This window comes from Fukomys damarensis, unplaced genomic scaffold (assembly GCF_012274545.1).
Source record: "Fukomys damarensis isolate Sample0158 unplaced genomic scaffold, DMR_v1.0_HiC HiC_scaffold_27, whole genome shotgun sequence".
NCBI lineage: Eukaryota > Metazoa > Chordata > Mammalia > Rodentia > Bathyergidae > Fukomys > Fukomys damarensis.
In genome coordinates this window covers 23,355,998-23,373,098 of record NW_022900939.1, presented here as the reverse complement: position 1 = coordinate 23,373,098, position 17,101 = coordinate 23,355,998, and the positions used below count along the sequence as shown (strand labels likewise).

General features: G+C 48.5%; 1 protein-coding gene across 2 annotated transcripts; it reads left to right on the top strand.

Moving 5' to 3' along the window:
- Positions 1-1,229: 1,229 nt before the first annotated feature.
- Positions 1,230-14,565, top strand: Dpf2 (double PHD fingers 2). Of its 2 annotated transcripts, XM_010635990.3 has the most exons (12): positions 1,230-1,261; positions 6,027-6,187; positions 6,513-6,620; positions 6,915-7,078; positions 8,192-8,284; positions 8,449-8,527; positions 9,031-9,072; positions 9,985-10,122; positions 10,252-10,380; positions 10,525-10,637; positions 12,113-12,194; positions 14,489-14,565. In XM_010635990.3, exons 1-12 carry the CDS (start codon positions 1,230-1,232, stop codon positions 14,563-14,565), a joined length of 1,218 nt encoding a protein of 405 aa, XP_010634292.1. The 2 variants fall into 2 exon arrangements, with proteins under 2 accessions (XP_010634292.1, XP_010634293.1); XM_010635991.2 differs by lacking the exon at positions 9,031-9,072.
- Positions 14,566-17,101: the final 2,536 nt, after the last annotated feature.

Sequence of the window (17,101 nt, the reverse complement as noted above, 5' to 3'; positions counted from 1 at the left end):
AGTGGTGTCACAGAAGTGAACTGGACCACGAGGACGGTGAACAGATCTCTAAATCTATTGAAGTAGAGGATACAGTGAGTTTAGTAACAGCTGCTTCAAGTAGAATGGTAGGAACATAACCCTCATTAATTTGGAAGAGACCTGAAAACAAGGCAACAGAAAGAGAATATAAAAATATTTTTCTTTGAAAGGGTGAAAAGAAATAGGGTGACAACTAAAGGCAGGCTTTGGCTGAAGAAGAAGCTATTGATTTTTTAAAAGGAACTATTAGGCCATGTTTGCATATGAATTTGCATCATGATTCGATGGAGAAATGAATGATACAGGGAAAAAAAAGTCCCATCAGGGAAACTCTTTGGGACATGAGTGGAGAAAATAAATTTAGATGGAGTAGAAAAACAGGGAGTCAAGGGAGTTAGTTACCAGTGAAGTTCGGGGCCTGGGATTAGTGGCAGGAAAGTAAGATAACTGTCAGATTGCGACTGTCAGGCCAAAGAACTGCCCTATTCTGGGCATTAACTTTCTCTAATGTGTGCGCGTGTTAACGGCGTAGGGTGCACGCCTGTAACCCCAACATTCTGGGAGGCTGAGGCAGGAGGATCGCAAACTCGAGACAGCTTGGGCAAATTAACCACTTACTGAGACCCTGGCTCAAAATAAAAAATAAAGGTCTGGGGATGTAGCTCAGTGAGAAGACCATAGGTTCAATCCCCAGTACTGCAAAACATAACAAATTTGGGAGTACAAGCGGACTAGGTATTACTTTTACTTTTTTGCTATATATCACCTGCTGCTCACCTGTGAGTGAGGGCAAAGGACTAGCCACGTAACTAAAGGTCCGCTAGGCAGGAAACTTCCGCTCCCCTAGCCCATTTCCGGGCCACTCAGCTGTCACCAACCTTCCGCCTCCTCACTGCTTCACCAAGTGAGACCTTGTGGCCTCCCGCTCCTCTACGTGGAAGAGGAACTGCTTGAGTTGCAGCAGCGGAAAGCGAGCTCGAATCCTCAAGGTTCTCCCTTTTCCTTCCCTGCCCGGAAGCGTCCGATGAATAGGGACGGAGCTCGTTCTTTGCTCGCTCTCGTAGGCCGTGTGCACCACAGGCCTTGTGCGCCACACCCTGGGTTGCGCCTGCGCATAGCGATGAGGAACCTGGTGCCCTGGTGCAGTTCTGGCGCCTGCGCTCTGCGGGTTTCAGGGCCTCCCGGCCTGAGGGAGAGGAGCAGGGAAGATGGCGGCTGTGGTGGAGAATGTAGTGAAGCTGTGAGTGATCTTTTCTTTTTCTCTTAGGATGGGAGGTCTTGTAAAGGACCCGGGAGTAGGATGTGGTGCGGGAGAGAGACAAGGCGGAGAGAGGGACGTGCCGAGAAGGCTATGTAGCGACTCCTAGTTAGGAGGGCAACAGGAGGCTCGGGAGAAGACGTTGTGTTTCTGTTTCTTTGCAAACTTGTGGAGGCCCTGAGTAGGGCACACGGAAGCCCCTGACTGGCAGCCTCCCTGCGGAGCCGAGTGGCCGATGTGCTTAGGGTTTCCGGGTCACGAGCGTGGTTTCTGGCTGCGTGCAAGAGACTCCCAGTCCTGGCTCCGCTCCCGAGACGCTTCAGTCCGGAGAAGCCGGGCCGAGGCCCCGGGAGCTCCCTTCCCCACCCCCCGCCGGCCACCAGCCGCTGCCTCTGCGCCGCATCCGCGGGGCAGGACTGCGAGGCTATTTTGTTCTGAAGAGCCCGGTGAAATTTAAGGGGTAGTCTGGTAGCAGGTACCCAAGAATAGAAATATTCTTAGGGAGAATCGGTCAAGCAGGACAAGAACTTCCAGGCAGTGGGTCTTTGGGCCGTCAAAACCCAGGAGCTGGACCGAAGTTCGGGGCGACTTCGTAGCCTGCAGGAACCGCTGGCTGGGCGTTCTCTGTACTATGGATGCAAGTGTGCTCGTCAGAATTTGAGCAAAGTTAATAGATGTTGGGAAGATGGAGATTGGCCCGTTAGCTGCTTTCTGTAAGTTAAAGATTTGGGGGGACTTCTACGTATTCCAGGCTGCTTCTTACCTGAAGAACCCCAGTGAGTTTTCAGATGGTTTGGTTAATGCCGGGTGGGCAAATAGAGCGAGCTTCTTTCGATGCTACTCTTGGATTTGTTGTGAGGGTAGGAAAATTAAGAAATGTCTAGATCTAGAGGTGTCTAGCTGTGCAGTCAGTGCTTTTGGATTTTGATTGAATGACAAGATAAAGGCTTGGGAGCTGTAAGGGATTTAAAGCTTCTCTTTGTCGTAGGCTGAGCCTTACTCTTCCCAAGAGCCCCCCCACCCCATTTTTTGGGGTTAAACTCTTCCCCCGCCCCAGCCGCCACCCTGGAGCCGCTTTCTTCTAGACCACTTTCCCACTTCCATTAAGCTAAGTGCCTTCTCTTGTGGCTTTTTTTTTTTTTAAACTTGCTTTTTGCTCTAATCTGCTGCCTCTTTCAGCCACCCCTCCTCCCAACACTATTAGCTTTCTGATCTGCCCACTCTAGTTTCCCCAGCTCTCTCTTCAGGCTGACATTTGCCTCAATTTAGAAATGATGCTGTTGATCTACCATTTTTATAGTTATCCTTCCTGAGTCAGATGTTCTTTCTTTGTTTCCCTTCCTTTCTCTTTGTTGACTTCTCCCATCCCATTGTAAGGAGAGATTTTACACAAGTTTCTTGATGGCTGAAGAAGAATCAAAGCTTCTACCCTGGAAATGTTACTATACTAAAGGAATATTAGACTTGCCTAGATTTAAAAAGTTATTTGTAATGAGGGTCTATGTGTTGAAGGATTTTCTTCAGGAAAATGGGTCGCCAACCCTTTCGTGTAGTGTTACAAGTGATAGGTTGTCCATTTGAGTAGAGCACGACTTCTCAGTTGTATTTTTTTTTTTTTTTTCGTACCTGGGATCGAACTTGGGGCCTTGTGCTTACAAGGCAGGCAGCGGCACCACTGAGCTAAATTCCGGCCCCTGTTCCCATTTATCTTTAAAAAAACAAAAAGAACTATAGAGATTGTAAAGGTCACCAGACACTGTTTCCTGAGCACTACTGGTGAGAAACCAGCTTTGTCCTTTTCAGTTCTAGCTGCAAAGGACTGTGAACCATGATTAATATATTTCTCCACAAAACTTTCCTTTAAGATGGGGCTTGTATTCTTCCTGTACCATTCTTACCCTAGAAAGAGATGCTTTTCTGGCACTTTTCTTGATTAGAAGGTGTCCTAATCTTTGACAGCTGAGATTATACATTGGGGTCAAAACTACAAGCTCATTTTCTGGCTTTCATCTGGTCTGGGGAGAAGAATTTTCCTATTTGTAAATTCTCTGTTCCTCCCAAGTGTGATGTCAGGATTGAAAGTCTTTGGGGGGGGTCTTACTAGGGCAAGATACTAGTATAAAATAACTGGGTGCCGATGAGTTTAGAAACTTTCTGAGTTAGATAACAAGACCTAGAGAATAATGTTAACTTGAAATCTCTTGCTGTAGCAGCCTTAAGTTCCTGAGTTCCCACTCTCATTCTCTCTTGCTGTCTTTTCAGATCCTGACCCCAGCACACTTAAATATTTCATTCCCAGTCCTCTCACCCACAAGGCTGCTTACCCCACTTTCCGTAATCCCACCTAAGGTACAAAAGCCTGAGACAGAACTTCTCTTGTTCATTCCTCAAATGGGTGTCCAGCCTCCTTGCTCTGACTTTGCAGCCTCCAGCCAATTCCTTCTGTTTGACTTCCAGTGTCAGTATCAGTTCCCATCAGCAGAAACAAAGGAGCTGCTGCACTCAGCCTTCATTATCCAATTTTCCTTTTGCATGGTGAGGACGTGGCTGCCTCGTGAAGGCTAGCACATGTGAGTCTGCTCTCTGCTCTGCTCTCCAACATAAGATTTGTGCCTACCTCAAATTATAGTCGTTACAGCTCATTGATTCTACCCAGGCTGTACTTGTGGTGTTGCTGACTGTGTGTGGTGTGTGTCTTTTTTCATTTGCTGAGGGCATGCTAAGCTAAGCTATGCAGTGGTCTGTTGTGGCTACTCAGTGACAGCTTCCTCAGATTTGAGAGCAGGGTTTGTTGGTGTAACTCAAATCATGGACCTGAGCCACAAATACTTAATTCTGTCCAGGTCTCATGCCAGGCTTTTTCTCTCAGAATCCTTATATATTACAGGTCACTTAGTCCAATCTCTCCAATCTATAGAATAAAAACTGAGGTCCACATAGGTTAATTAAATGTTCACATGCCTGTGGTGACTTGCAGCCAGTCTGATGGTCATAAACAGCTTCATGGGTAGTGAGGATACTATGTAAAAAACAACAACAACAACAACAAAAAACACCAAAATCATCTGTGCCCTTGTTCATTTTAAGATTGATTGAGCCAGGGCACATGCTTATAATCCCAACATTTGGGAGGCTGAGGCAGGAGGATCTCAAATTTGAGACCAGCCTGGGTCAGCCTGAACTGCAAAGAGACCCTGTCTCAAAAAAAAACATGCCGGGTGTGGTGGCACTTGCCTATAATCCCAGCACTCCGGAGGCTGAGGCAGGAGGATCTCTGTGAGTTCAAGACCAGCCTGGGCTATCTAGTGAGTTCCAGGTCAGTCTCAACTACATAGTGAGACCCTGTCTCAAAAAACCAAAATAAAAAACAAAACAAAAAAATCCCTAGCACTGATGGAGGGGCGGGGAGATTAATTAAATATAAATATGAATTATTACAGTTAGCTTAGCCTCCATTATCAAAGTATTAAACCCTGAAGGATAAGTTTGAGATTGGGTCATTGAACATGCTTCTGGGAGCCACATAATTCCTGCTACTGTTCATTTTCCTAGCTTTTTTAAGTGCATAAGGATTTAGCCTTGTTTCAGCTTTCAAATTGTGTCTTTCTGAGTTCAAGAAGATTCTTTTCTATATAAGTTGGTTGTGTGAGAATGGGGAAGATCATGAGGTGGGGCTTTGAGCATACAGGTTTTCTGTCAGTAATGGTGATCACTAAAAGCTTTCCCTGGAGGCCTTCAGGGTTTTTCGATGTTTTTTGGGACAAGGTCTTGCTGTGTAATTCAGCATGTCCTTGAAACTAGTATAGTATGCAGTCCGGGCTGGCTTCAACCTGTAGCAATCTTCCTGCCTCAGCCTTCTGAGTGCTGGGATTACAGATGTGCACTACTACCCCCGGTTGCCTGCAAGTTCTTAAATCTCTTGGTTACACAAATGTTAGTATCCTGTGGCACTTCTTAGTAGTCCTTTGCTATTTTCTCCTAGTTGTCTTTGAAATTGTTGATGTCAGTAAATGAATAGGTTCCTTTTAAAAAAAAAAAAAGAACTGGCTAAATAGCAGTTTTATTGAATGTATCATGTAATTTGCTAAAAACATTTTGATAAGTTCCCTAGACCTTGGGGAACTCTTCCCTGTTTGTCAGAAGGGCTAACTGCTGCTCAGAGTTGTAAGGACTAATATCTTAACTAGCAGATGGGGCTGGATACATGAAAAGTATGGAGTGAACATTCATTTCTTCTTCTCTTCTATTTTCTTTTTTTATAGTGGTGGGGCTTAGACCCAAGGCCTTCTGCATACTAGACAAGAACTATACCACTGAGCTTCACCCCCTGAGCTTGGGGGTTAAGACATAAATCTGATGAGACACATTAGACATGTGGTGAAATCATGTGTTCCTGTTCATAATTTATTAGTGAAAAAAAAATTGTTGCTGTTGTGTTGTGGATTAAACCCAAGGCCCTCATACAGAGCTATATCCCCAGGCCTTTTTGTTTTCCCCCTTAATTTTGAGACAAGATTTTATTAAGTTGCCCTGGCAGTGCTCGAATTTGGGTCAGTAATTTCTTTGTAAAATCACTTTCCTTGTGACAAGATAGTGAAGGAGCTTGGTGTCCCATGAGGCAGCAGTAGAGGCTAATAGAACCATAGAAACAGGTTCCCAGTCTCCTGAGATGTCTAGAGCAGCAGCTGGCTGGGGAGAGAGGGATGGCTTAGCACCCCAAGCCCCTACTTTTTAACCTTCCCTGCAGCCTTGGGGAGCAGTACTACAAAGATGCCATGGAGCAGTGCCACAATTACAACGCCCGCCTCTGCGCTGAGCGCAGTGTGCGCCTGCCTTTCTTGGACTCCCAGACTGGAGTGGCCCAGAGCAACTGTTACATCTGGATGGAAAAGCGACACCGGGGTCCAGGTGAGAGGGCAAACTGTGGGGAGGAGACTCAGGAGCACGAGGGGGATGAGGTGGTTGAGAGGACTCCTCTATGCACTGCATCTGTAGATGTCAGGTTCACATCAGCACCTTTGTTTTCCATGTTGCTGAGGCTGTTATTTGGCTTCTGGGGAGCTGTATATTAGCCAAGGCCCCTCAGCCTATATCTGCTTTTCTTTTCCATAAACTATTCTGCCCAGCCTCCAGGCTGTCACTGTCAGTATCTCTCCCTTGCTGTAGATCTCAAAGGGAACAAACTCAGGTAGAAAGTGGCATTATTGTCTAGAGCTTCTCTTTTTTTCCTTAGGATTGGCCTCTGGCCAGCTGTATTCCTACCCTGCCCGGCGCTGGCGGAAAAAGCGGCGTGCCCACCCACCTGAGGATCCACGGCTCTCCTTCCCATCTATCAAACCAGGTAAGGGACACCTTCCCTGTACAGGGCCATGGCCACCTAATTGCCTGTTATTACCAGACCTGTGCTAGATCCTGCAGATAGTAAAATGAATTAGGTACGATTCTTTCCTTCCAAGAACTCAGTCTAGTCAGAGAGACAGGTAAACAGCTAAGTTACGGTGCCAAGTGAACCAGTGTATCTTGGTGCCTGGGCAGTCAGACAACAGCAGACAGTGGCCAACCTTGGTCAATTCTGGCACCATAGCCTCAGAGCTTCAGCCCTTCTGAACCTTGCTTTGTCTTGACTGTATTTCAGACACAGACCAGACCCTGAAGAAGGAGGGACTCATCTCGCAGGATGGCAGCAGTTTAGAAGCTCTGTTGCGCACTGACCCCTTGGAAAAACGAGGCGCCCCAGACCCCCGCGTTGATGATGATAGCCTGGGCGAGTTTCCTGTGACCAACAGTCGAGCACGGAAGGTACAAGGTTATCCCTATGGTTAGGGGAGTTTTGATGGAGAACAGCCTCCTTGTGGGAGGCTACCAATTAGCAGAACTGCAGCACATCAGTGGTAGGGCATTTGCAGAACATTCGTGAGGCCCTGGATTCAGTCCCCAGCACTACCAGTAATAATCATCATGACAACAACTGAAGGAGACGCTGAGGCAGCACTGCAGCTTTGAGTTTGTCCCTGTACTGACCAGCTTCTCTGCTGCCACCCAGTCTTTGTCTTCTAAGTACTTCCTCTCACTCATCGTCTTTTACACAAGTGTTTCGGTGCCTGTGGTTACATAGATGAAGCAGACCTGGTTCCCACCAACAGGAAGCTTAACACTAAATGTAAAATAAGAGCTAAGGATATAGCAAGCACTGTGCTAAGTGCGCTTCCTCCTTCACCTGAGCAGCCTTAGGGGTGTGTCCTGTGGTCCTCAGTTCCCAGACGGGGAGGCTGAAGTGCAAGGAGTTTGGCTTGGTGGCAGTGGCACACACCTTTCTAGCACTGTGGAAGACTCTGCAGCAGGATTACAAATTTGAGCCCAGCCTGGGCAATTTAGTCACTCGATGAGACCCAACCTCAAAATAAAAAATAAAAGGCTGGGGATGTAGCTCAGTGCAGAGGTCTTGTGTTCTATTCCCTAGGACTGCCCCACCACCACCAAAAAACAAAAAAACAAAATACCCAACAACTTCCCACAAAGTCACACACATAAGCAACAAAGCTGTCATTTAGCATAGACTGTAAATGTCAGAAAGGAACCATTGATACAGGGTTCTCCTGGAGTGGCTGATGAGGAAGGATGTGCAGGATGAGGCAGGGGTGGCTGCTTGGGCTGTGGGAAGCTTTATGGAAGCGCAGCACTTGGTTTGGCCACGCAGTGACGCTATGAAAGGCATTGTACTCTAAGGGAACAGCATGAAGGGACACAAGAAGGAAAGCATTGAAAGGAGCTAGAGTGGGGTTGTAGGATAAGGATTGAGGCTGGTGTGGATGTTGCAGGGTCATGGTAGGTTGTGGGTAGCCTTGGCCAGAGCTGTTGTGAGGGAGCTTTTGGATGCACGCTGTGTTCATTCTTACCCTCCTGTCCACTCAGCGGATTTTAGAACCAGATGACTTCTTGGATGATCTCGATGATGAGGATTACGAAGAAGACACTCCCAAGCGTCGAGGCAAGGGGAAATCCAAGGTGAGAGGCCAGTGTGCCGACTGCGGGGGGTGACAGGGAGTCTTGTCTTTTATGTCTTGTGATTGCCTTTCTCCCTCTCAAGTGAGATCAGCAGTCGCTCCCAGGAGTTGAATCCCTTCAGCCCTGTCACCTTAGTAAGGGCATTCTTTTGCTCTTGTTGGCAGGGTAAGGGTGTGGGCAGTGCCCGGAAGAAGCTGGATGCTTCCATCCTGGAGGACCGGGACAAGCCTTATGCCTGTGACAGTGAGTTCCTCACAAGTGGGTGGGTAGTCCTTGCCTTGAACCCAGCTTCTGCTCCGGATGAGAGGAGGGAGGGTGGTGTTCATGCCCCGAGTGGTAAAGCAAGCCCGGGCTCTATCCTGCCTGTGGACTGTCTCCTCCGAAGATGCACGGGAAGCCCAGGCCTCAGATCCACAGCAGGTGGGACTTGCATGCTCTGGGAAAGATATATCTGCTGTGCCCTGGGGTGGGGGAGTGGGGGGCTCCCAGCAGGCAGGCTTGGCCTCTCCATGGGCAGCATCCAGGTCTACTGGCCCATCAGACCGGGCACAGGGGGTCGGCCCTGAGGTTTTCATTGTCTGTTCTCTTTTCCTCTGCTTTGGCTTGCCTTATTTGTGTGCTTCCGCCCTGGAGTGCCAGCGCTGCTGGGGTTCTCTCTTGCTTGTTTCGCTCTCCTGCTGCTGCCGCTGCCCCTGCCTCAAGTGTATCAAGGCCTTCTTCTCATGACTTTTCTTTCTGTCTTTCAGATAGTTTCAAACAAAAGCATACCTCGAAAGCACCCCAGAGAGGTAGCGCTCTCCACTTTTCAGACTTTTGGTTTTCCTGTCCCTCTCTCCCTCCCTTGTTCTTCCTGCCTTTTTCATCTCCTATGATGCTAGTTTTGAATCTCTGAAATGGCGTGGGGGTTAGAGCCATGGAACTGTGGTTTACTCTACTCCTTACCACTGCTTGTCTCCCCAAGACCCGGACTAGGGTTGCCGGCCTAGCATATGGGTGGCTCCAGAAACAGTAACAGATCCATCTGCTCCCACCTTTCCCAAACAGGCACTCGGTGGTCAGCTCATGTGCCCACTATCCCTCACCTCCCCTTCCTCCCCTTATTCCTTCCTGCTGGCCCCCTTGCCTTTCTTGGTGTCACTGTTCAAGATGACAAGATGCTTGTGGGGCTATGCTTTCTTACTGGTTGGGCTGGGAAGAGTATTGATGTGGTAGTGTATTTGAATTCTTGTGGGGCAGCCTTCCCCATCTGGCTCAGTTATCCCCAGGAAATACAGCCCCAGTCCTTTGTCCATTCTGCAGGGATGGGCTGCATGGTATATAAGGGGTACCATGAGCCTCCCACATTTACCAGGGAGCAAGTTGAAATCTCTTTCATCCCCTTTCCCTTTCTTTCCCTTTTTGACCTAGAGCTCTGTAGATCGTCTGTAATTGTCCCCAGGGCAAGTTATGTTGCAGTGGGCTCCTGCACAAAAGCCAACATGCCCTGGGGGTGATGGCCATGGGGGGAGGAGAGCTCTGCAGAGTCCCAGGGCCTGATGCTCCTTGGCTGAGGGGAGGGGTCATCACTAAGACTTGTCCCAGAACAGATCTCAGGGTAGAGTGGGTTACCTGTGCCTCAGGAGGTGCCCCCTAGCTTTCAGGGGTAGGCTGGGCCATCCTCACATCCTAACACCTTCCTCTGCAATCTTCCTTTCACTCAGTTTGTGGGAAACGTTACAAGAACCGACCCGGCCTCAGCTACCATTATGCCCACTCCCACCTAGCTGAGGAGGAGGGTGAAGACAAAGAAGACTCTCAGCCACCAACTCCTGTTTCCCAGAGGTCCGAGGAGCAGAAATGTAAGCTGAGGTGTTAGGGTAGGCACGTGACAGAGGAAGCAGCCTGGATATGAAAGCCCCTCTCTGCAGGGATGTTGGGTGGCCTGCCCCTCCCCCCAGCATCAGCAAAACGCTCTTCTCACTTTTTAGCCAAAAAAGGTCCTGATGGATTGGCTCTGCCTAACAACTACTGTGACTTCTGCCTGGGTGACTCAAAGATCAACAAAAAGACAGGACAACCTGAGGAGCTAGTGTCCTGTTCGGACTGTGGCCGCTCAGGTACCTCCACCCTCAGGGAGAGGGCTTCCACCGCACCCTGTCCTGGGGTTCTTGACCTGCTGACTCCAGCGCTGTCAAGCAAGCAGCTCTCTTCACTCCTCTCCCACTTCTGGCCATCAGTTTCACACCCCCCTCCCCCCACAGGGCATCCATCCTGTCTCCAGTTCACCCCCGTGATGATGGCGGCTGTGAAGACCTACCGCTGGCAGTGCATCGAGTGCAAGTGTTGCAACCTCTGCGGTACCTCCGAGAATGACGTGCGTGGCCCAGTGTTTCCTCTCTTGGGCTGCTGCTGCTCTCCCCACCTTACCCACCAGACTATGATTTCTCCTAAAAGGGAGCAAGATCCCTCACTCTCCTTTCAGCATTCCTATCAGAACTTGGTCAAATTTATCGGCAAAGTATCGTAGCCACCTGCTTTAGGTCAGGTACTGTTCTAGGCTCTAAGGATGCTAAAGACAGAGGAGGTCCCTATTGTCATGGAATGTGTTCTTACAGGGACAGTAGAAAGCAAGGACATGAGAGCTTCTTATGATGTGCATTGAAGAAAACAGAACTGGCAATGTGATTGAGATTATGGTCAGAGATGGCTTTTCTTAGGAGGCTAGGTTGTGGAAATTTGGATGATACCAAGGGACCAGTACCAGTTGGAGTCAGAGCATTCCCAAGAAAGGGGCAGCCGAGGTGGGGGCCTCCAGGAAGAAGCCAATCTATTGAGAAGGCCATTATGGCTGGCTGGAGCCTTCCTATGTGCAGAAGAGCACAGGAGGGCATGGATCAGAGAGGTAGGCGAGATCAGATCTGTGAGGCTTTGGGTTCTTTCAGGGAGTGAGGAGTCCTGGGAATTGAACCTGGGACCTTTGATATGCCAAGCAGCTGCTGTACTACTGAGCTACACCCAAGCCTTGGGTTCTTACTACTGGAGGCCCTTAAGCAAGGGAGTGATGTGTTCGGTCTTACTTTTTATTTATTTTTACTTCTTATTTTATTTTATTTTATTTTGTAGTGCTGGAGATCAAACACAGAACCTTGAACACTCCAGGCCAGTGATGGCAGACCTTATAGAGCTTTCAATTATATAAACAGCCCACAGCAGCACGCACGCTGTTGGTTTGTTTTGTTTTGTTGATTTTTCAGACAGGGTCTCACTATATAGATCAGGCTAGTTTTGAACTCACTGTATAGCCCAGGCTGGCCTTGAACTCCAGGTGATCCTCCTGCCTCAGCCTCCTGAGTGCTGGGAGTACAGGCAGTGCTTTACCACGCTGGCCACTGTACTCTAGGTTTGTCACCAGTGTTCTAGGCAAATGCTCTACCACTGTCTTTTTTATTTTACTTTGAAATAGGTCTCACCAAATTGCCCAGGCTGCCCTTGAATTTGCGCATCTCCTGCCTCAGTCTCCCTAGTGGCTGCGGTTACAGGCATGTGCCATCATTCCCATATTATATTTTAAAGAAACCACTGGCTGCTCTGTGGAGAAGGGATTGTAGAATGAGTAGAGGCCATGTGATCAGTCTGGGGCTCCGGCTGGATTCAGGTGAAAGGATGACCATGCCTTGGTTTAGGGTAGAGGTATACAACAGTTGTTTCCTGCCCAGAGATTCTAGAATCTTCTTGCCACCTCTTCCTCTTAGTAGCAGCAGTTCCTAAATCCCTTTTCCTGTCCTACCTGGTGGCCTAACTGCAGCACATAAGTCATTGAACCCCCTTCCACTTGCTTACCTTCTTTAGGACCAGCTGCTCTTCTGTGATGACTGTGACCGTGGCTACCACATGTACTGTCTCACCCCATCTATGTCTGAGCCCCCTGAAGGTAAGTGGGCAAGATCTTTTATACGTAACAATTATTTCGTTAGTAACTTAGAAAATCACCTGTATAGTAAGTACTGAGTTTTATAATCTCCATATTATCAGCTGTTTATTCTCCAAATGAAGGAGTAAGGTACCTTGCCTTGAGTCATTTCAGGATGCTTTCCTAGCATCTCAGCCTAAGGGGATTAACATTTTGCACATTATCATCAGTTACATTGATGAACAGAAAACCAATAGCCCATGAGAAAAGATGGTGAGCAGAGAACAGTCACCCAGAGAGATTTGTCTTCCTTCACCCAGTTTCTTAGCTCTCCAGACTTAAGACATTTGAGTGTTATTGACACTGGAGCCTGCGTGGGTCTCTGTCTCTCCGCTAGTTTAATAATGCTCCAGGACCACTGGTGACAGCAAGAAGTGGCTGTTTCTCCACCAGCCCCCCTTTAGCTGGATTTCTGTGCCTAAGCCCTTCCTGTATAGAAATCCAAGACTAGCCAAGTTTGGTGGTGCACACCTGTAATCCTAGCACTCCTGAGGCTGAGGCTGGAGGGTTGCTGTGAATTTGAAGCCAGCCTGGGTTACATTGTGAAACTTTGTCTTAAAAAAAAAAAGAAAGAGATCCAGGACCTTACTAAAAAGGTAAAAAATGTATTGGAGCTATTCTAGAGGATGTGGGCCAGCATTCCAGGTGAGAGAAGTGTGTGTGCTGTGTGTGTTACTGTATGCCGAAAGCCAGCTTGTAATATAGGTCACATTCCCGTCACCCTTTGGAGGATGAGGCTTCTAACAAGGTCTGAAAGTCTAGCAGTTGCAAGGGAGACTCAGCTACTACCATGCCCAGTTTATAAATTGGCTTTGGGAAGAACTTGGGTAATCATCAAATAATCAGCTTACAGATAAAATCTAGACTAACTGCAGAAGGCCTTTCAGTTCTGTTGGATACCAAGAGATACCAAGTGGAGAGCTGCAGGCCTGAGTGTCACACCAGATGGTCTTAGGCTCTGTGTCAGGTCTGCAAACTGGGGGTGGTGGGCTAAATCTAGCTGCAGCCAGTCTACATAGCTTACAAGCCAAGGATGGATTTTACATTTTTAAAGAGAAAGAGCTGGGTTTAAAGACACACACCTGTAATCCCAGCACTCTGGGAGGCTGAGAAGGGATTGCAAGTTCGAGTTGAGCCTGGGCAATTTGAGTATGACCCTGTCTCAAAGGCTGGAGATAACAATCCCCAGTATCCGCCCCCCAACCCCCCCCCCAAAAAATGTGAGTGAAACTGTACCTCACAAAGCTTAATAGTTATCACTTTGTCTGAGTCTTTCAGAAAAACTTGCCCACCCTTTTTTCCCTCTCCGCCCCCCCCCTTTCTGGGACCTGGGCTCAAACTCAGGACCTTGTGGTTGTGAGGTAGGTGGCGGAAGGACTGAGGTAAAAATCCCTGGCCCTCCTTTTTTTTTGGGGGGGGTGGTGGAGTGGGAGGGATTAAACCCAGAATATTACAATTGCTAGACAAGTGTTCTATTGCTGAGACACATCGCCATTCTTTCCCATACATTTTCAAGTCACATATCCACCTGGGCTCAAACTCAGGACCTTGTGGTTGTGAGGTAGGTGGCGGAAGGACTGAGGTAAAAATCCCTGGCCCTCCTTTTTTTTTGGGGGGGGTGGTGGAGTGGGAGGGATTAAACCCAGAATATTACAATTGCTAGACAAGTGTTCTATTGCTGAGACACATCGCCATTCTTTCCCATACATTTTCAAGTCACATATCCTGGAAGAGCTGATAAAAGCTCTGGTAGTCTGGTTATTTTTTTTACAAGGGACAATTATTTCCTGTTTTTCTTTGAAATTAGACTGAGGTAATATGGTTCATCAAAGTTCACCCCTTTTCCTCTGACTGCACCATCTATGTCAAATCAGAATTGGCTTCTCTGGGGCTTCTAGTCTACTTTTGGGGCCTTGAAAAAAGTGTGATTCTTCTGTAATCACAAGTCTAAAGCTGGAGCACTTCAAACTTCTATCTGCCCAAGTCCTCCTGAAGCCCAGAGATTGATGTAACAGGGTTGAGGGGCCTGGGCATCTGTGCTCTCCAGCCACCCCTCAGCTGATTGTTGCTTTCATCTCCATGGAGAATGATCTTTCATGACGTTTGAAGATAAAAGGTTCCTCCCTGCTCAGGACAGCCAAGAAGCTGCTGTGCAGAACTTCCGTCTTCCTGCTGGAAACAAGGTTGGGGAGAGAATGGGTCCACAGATGGGGATTGTGTGGAGTTCAAGCTGACCTCATTATGCTTCTCTGCAGGAAGTTGGAGCTGCCACCTGTGTCTGGACCTGTTAAAGGAGAAAGCTTCCATCTACCAGAACCAGAACTCCTCCTGATGTGCCACCCCTTAGCTCCCTGAAACATCTAAGGCTGTCTCTCTCCTTCACCTTGTTTTTTCTTTTCTACTCTTCCCTTCCTCCTTTCTTTCACAAGTCCAGAATCTTCGGGGTGGTCGTGCCAGTCTGCCTTTGGCAATAAGCAGAGGTGGGAGCTCTGACTGTTTCTGGCCCCAGGCCCTCAGGTAGAAAGGAGCGGCTCGCTGCCCTGAGGTGAACCTGTGGGCCCAGCTTCTCTCTGCTCTCCATGAAGTGCATTTACTCTGCTTGCCTTGGGCCCAGCCCCTGGTGATCCCAGGGTTCAAACCTTGTCCTCTGAGAAAGAGCAGGAGAGAGGCTTACTCCTGTTTGCCTAGCTCCACTGTGGTCTCAAGGGTTTTTCCGCCAGAGCCAAACCAGGCTGGTTGTCTGCCAGGAGCACCTGAGAGTGAGCAGGCTGAGGCCATTCTCGCCAGCAGCTTTCCATGCCCTCCGTGCTGCTACACCTAGCGGCCTCCCTCAGGGTGGCCCTTTGTGCCCTCTGTCCTGCTCACCCGAGTCCTCTGAGCTAGGACTTCTCCTGGCTCTGCCCTTCCCAACCCACGCAGGGGAGTTGCAGCTTCACCTGTCCTGTGCTCCCTCATGGGCAGCCTCTAGCAACCCAAACACTCCTCCCCGCTCAGAACTTCCCATCTTCTGCCTCCCTCCTTGTTCCTTTTGTTTTGTGAGGAGAGGAGATGCTTCAAGGGGCCAAGCCAAGCAGCTTGGGGGCCATAGGGAGCCATTTGATAATGTGCCTGTTTTTTAACTCGACGAAAAAAGCCTACCTCCAGAATCCCCTTTTTGTTCTTCCTGGACCTGGGCATTCAGCCTCCTGCCCTTAACTGAATTGGGAACCTCTGTCTCCTCATGTATCCTGGCTCCTGTGTCACCACATTAACGTCCACTTCCCTTGCACACACTCTAGCAGCTGGTGAGGTCTTTGCACACTGATTCCTTGGCTTTCTGCTTAGCGTCACCAACATTAAGTAGGAAGGGGACAGTCTGTGCCAGGACACCATGGAGTGGCCTTCCTCCTTGGCTGTGGGCAGGCCCTAACTCACTGTCGCTTTGGAATGGAGGTTTTTTCCCCCCCTTTTAGTTCCTGTACTATAAACATTAGTAAAATAAACATTTTTACAGAGCCTTCTGCTGAATGGTTTGTCTGCTGACTCTCCTCATTAAGAACTTTGTTCCTTAGGGCAGTGTTTTTTTAACATTTTGAAATATACCCTTTCTCCTTCCAAAATCAAATTTTTTGTTGTTGAACTCCAAGATATATAAAGCAGATATAAAGTTAGTTATTTTGTTAGTTTTAATTTGTTATGTAAATTCAAGTTTATAACAATTTTTTGATATAAAGAACAATGAAGCTGTTTGAACAATACAATTTGGGTTAAAATCAACTTTAGCATCTTGTTTATTTCTGTGCTTTCTTTGTTCTGTAATCTCATACTTCAAGCGGGTCCAAAAGTTTTTATATTTAAAAACAAGGATGACACAGCAAGCCAATGACATCACGGGACGCAGGAACATGAAAACTTTTGCACAGTAATGAGTGCAGAAGGCCCACACACCTTCCTGAGGCTGAGCTGTCTGCTGTGCAGGCCCACAGCCTTCCCAAGTCATTTAAATGCACAAAGCGAGTTTCCGGAGCCACAGTGAACATTTGATATTATATAGGGGATCTTGTGTTTCACTTGAGTGCTTTTCGAATTAAAAAATTTCAGTTGGGATTGTAGCTCAGTGGCGGGGCTTGTCTGGCGATGTTGATCGCTGATACCAAAAAAAAAAAACTAAATTTCAGTTAAATGTTTATGGGTCCTCTGAAGCGCCCTCGATTTCTGGGACGTCCTTAAAGTCACTTGCCGAGGGGAGGCCAAACCCTGGCTGGAGCGTGGAGTAGTAAGTGGCGTCCAGCGGCCAGGCATAGCCCTTGCCTCGCTTTTCCGCGGAGGAGGCCAGGAGTAGAGAGGGAGGGGCCGCGGTCTGGCTGGCAGCTGAGTAGTCTGAAGGCCAGGAAAGAACTGGGAAACAAGACCGAGAGAAGCTTGGCGAGGAAGCTGGGAAGAGCGTGGAGTTGAGTGGGAGGGAAGGGCAGCGGCAGCCGGGAGGACGGTGGGAGTAGCTGGGGGAGGGAGAGGTGGGGACCCCGGTGTGAGGGCGGGGGCCGCTCTCAGTTCCCGGCCAAGGTTAGGAGGAATGATACTAGCTTCTGGGTTTAGGAATTTGAATCTTGTCAGGAGGTACCCAAATTTAAGAAAAATTAGACTACTCGCCCTAAATCAGAACTGGCCCCAGGTAGCCGGTTGGTAGCCAGCGCTGTCCATGGTGACTCGCTTTTGTGTAGCGCACGTCCATTTTCTCCTTTCATCATTTCCCCATATCTGTAAGGACCATTGGCCCTGTGTGATAGACGAAGGAGCCGTAGCTGCCAAGGGTTATGGCCAGGGAGGCCTTGGGACGCCGACTCGTTTCCGCGGCCCGCACGTCGCCCCGACAAGTAGTCAGGGTGCGA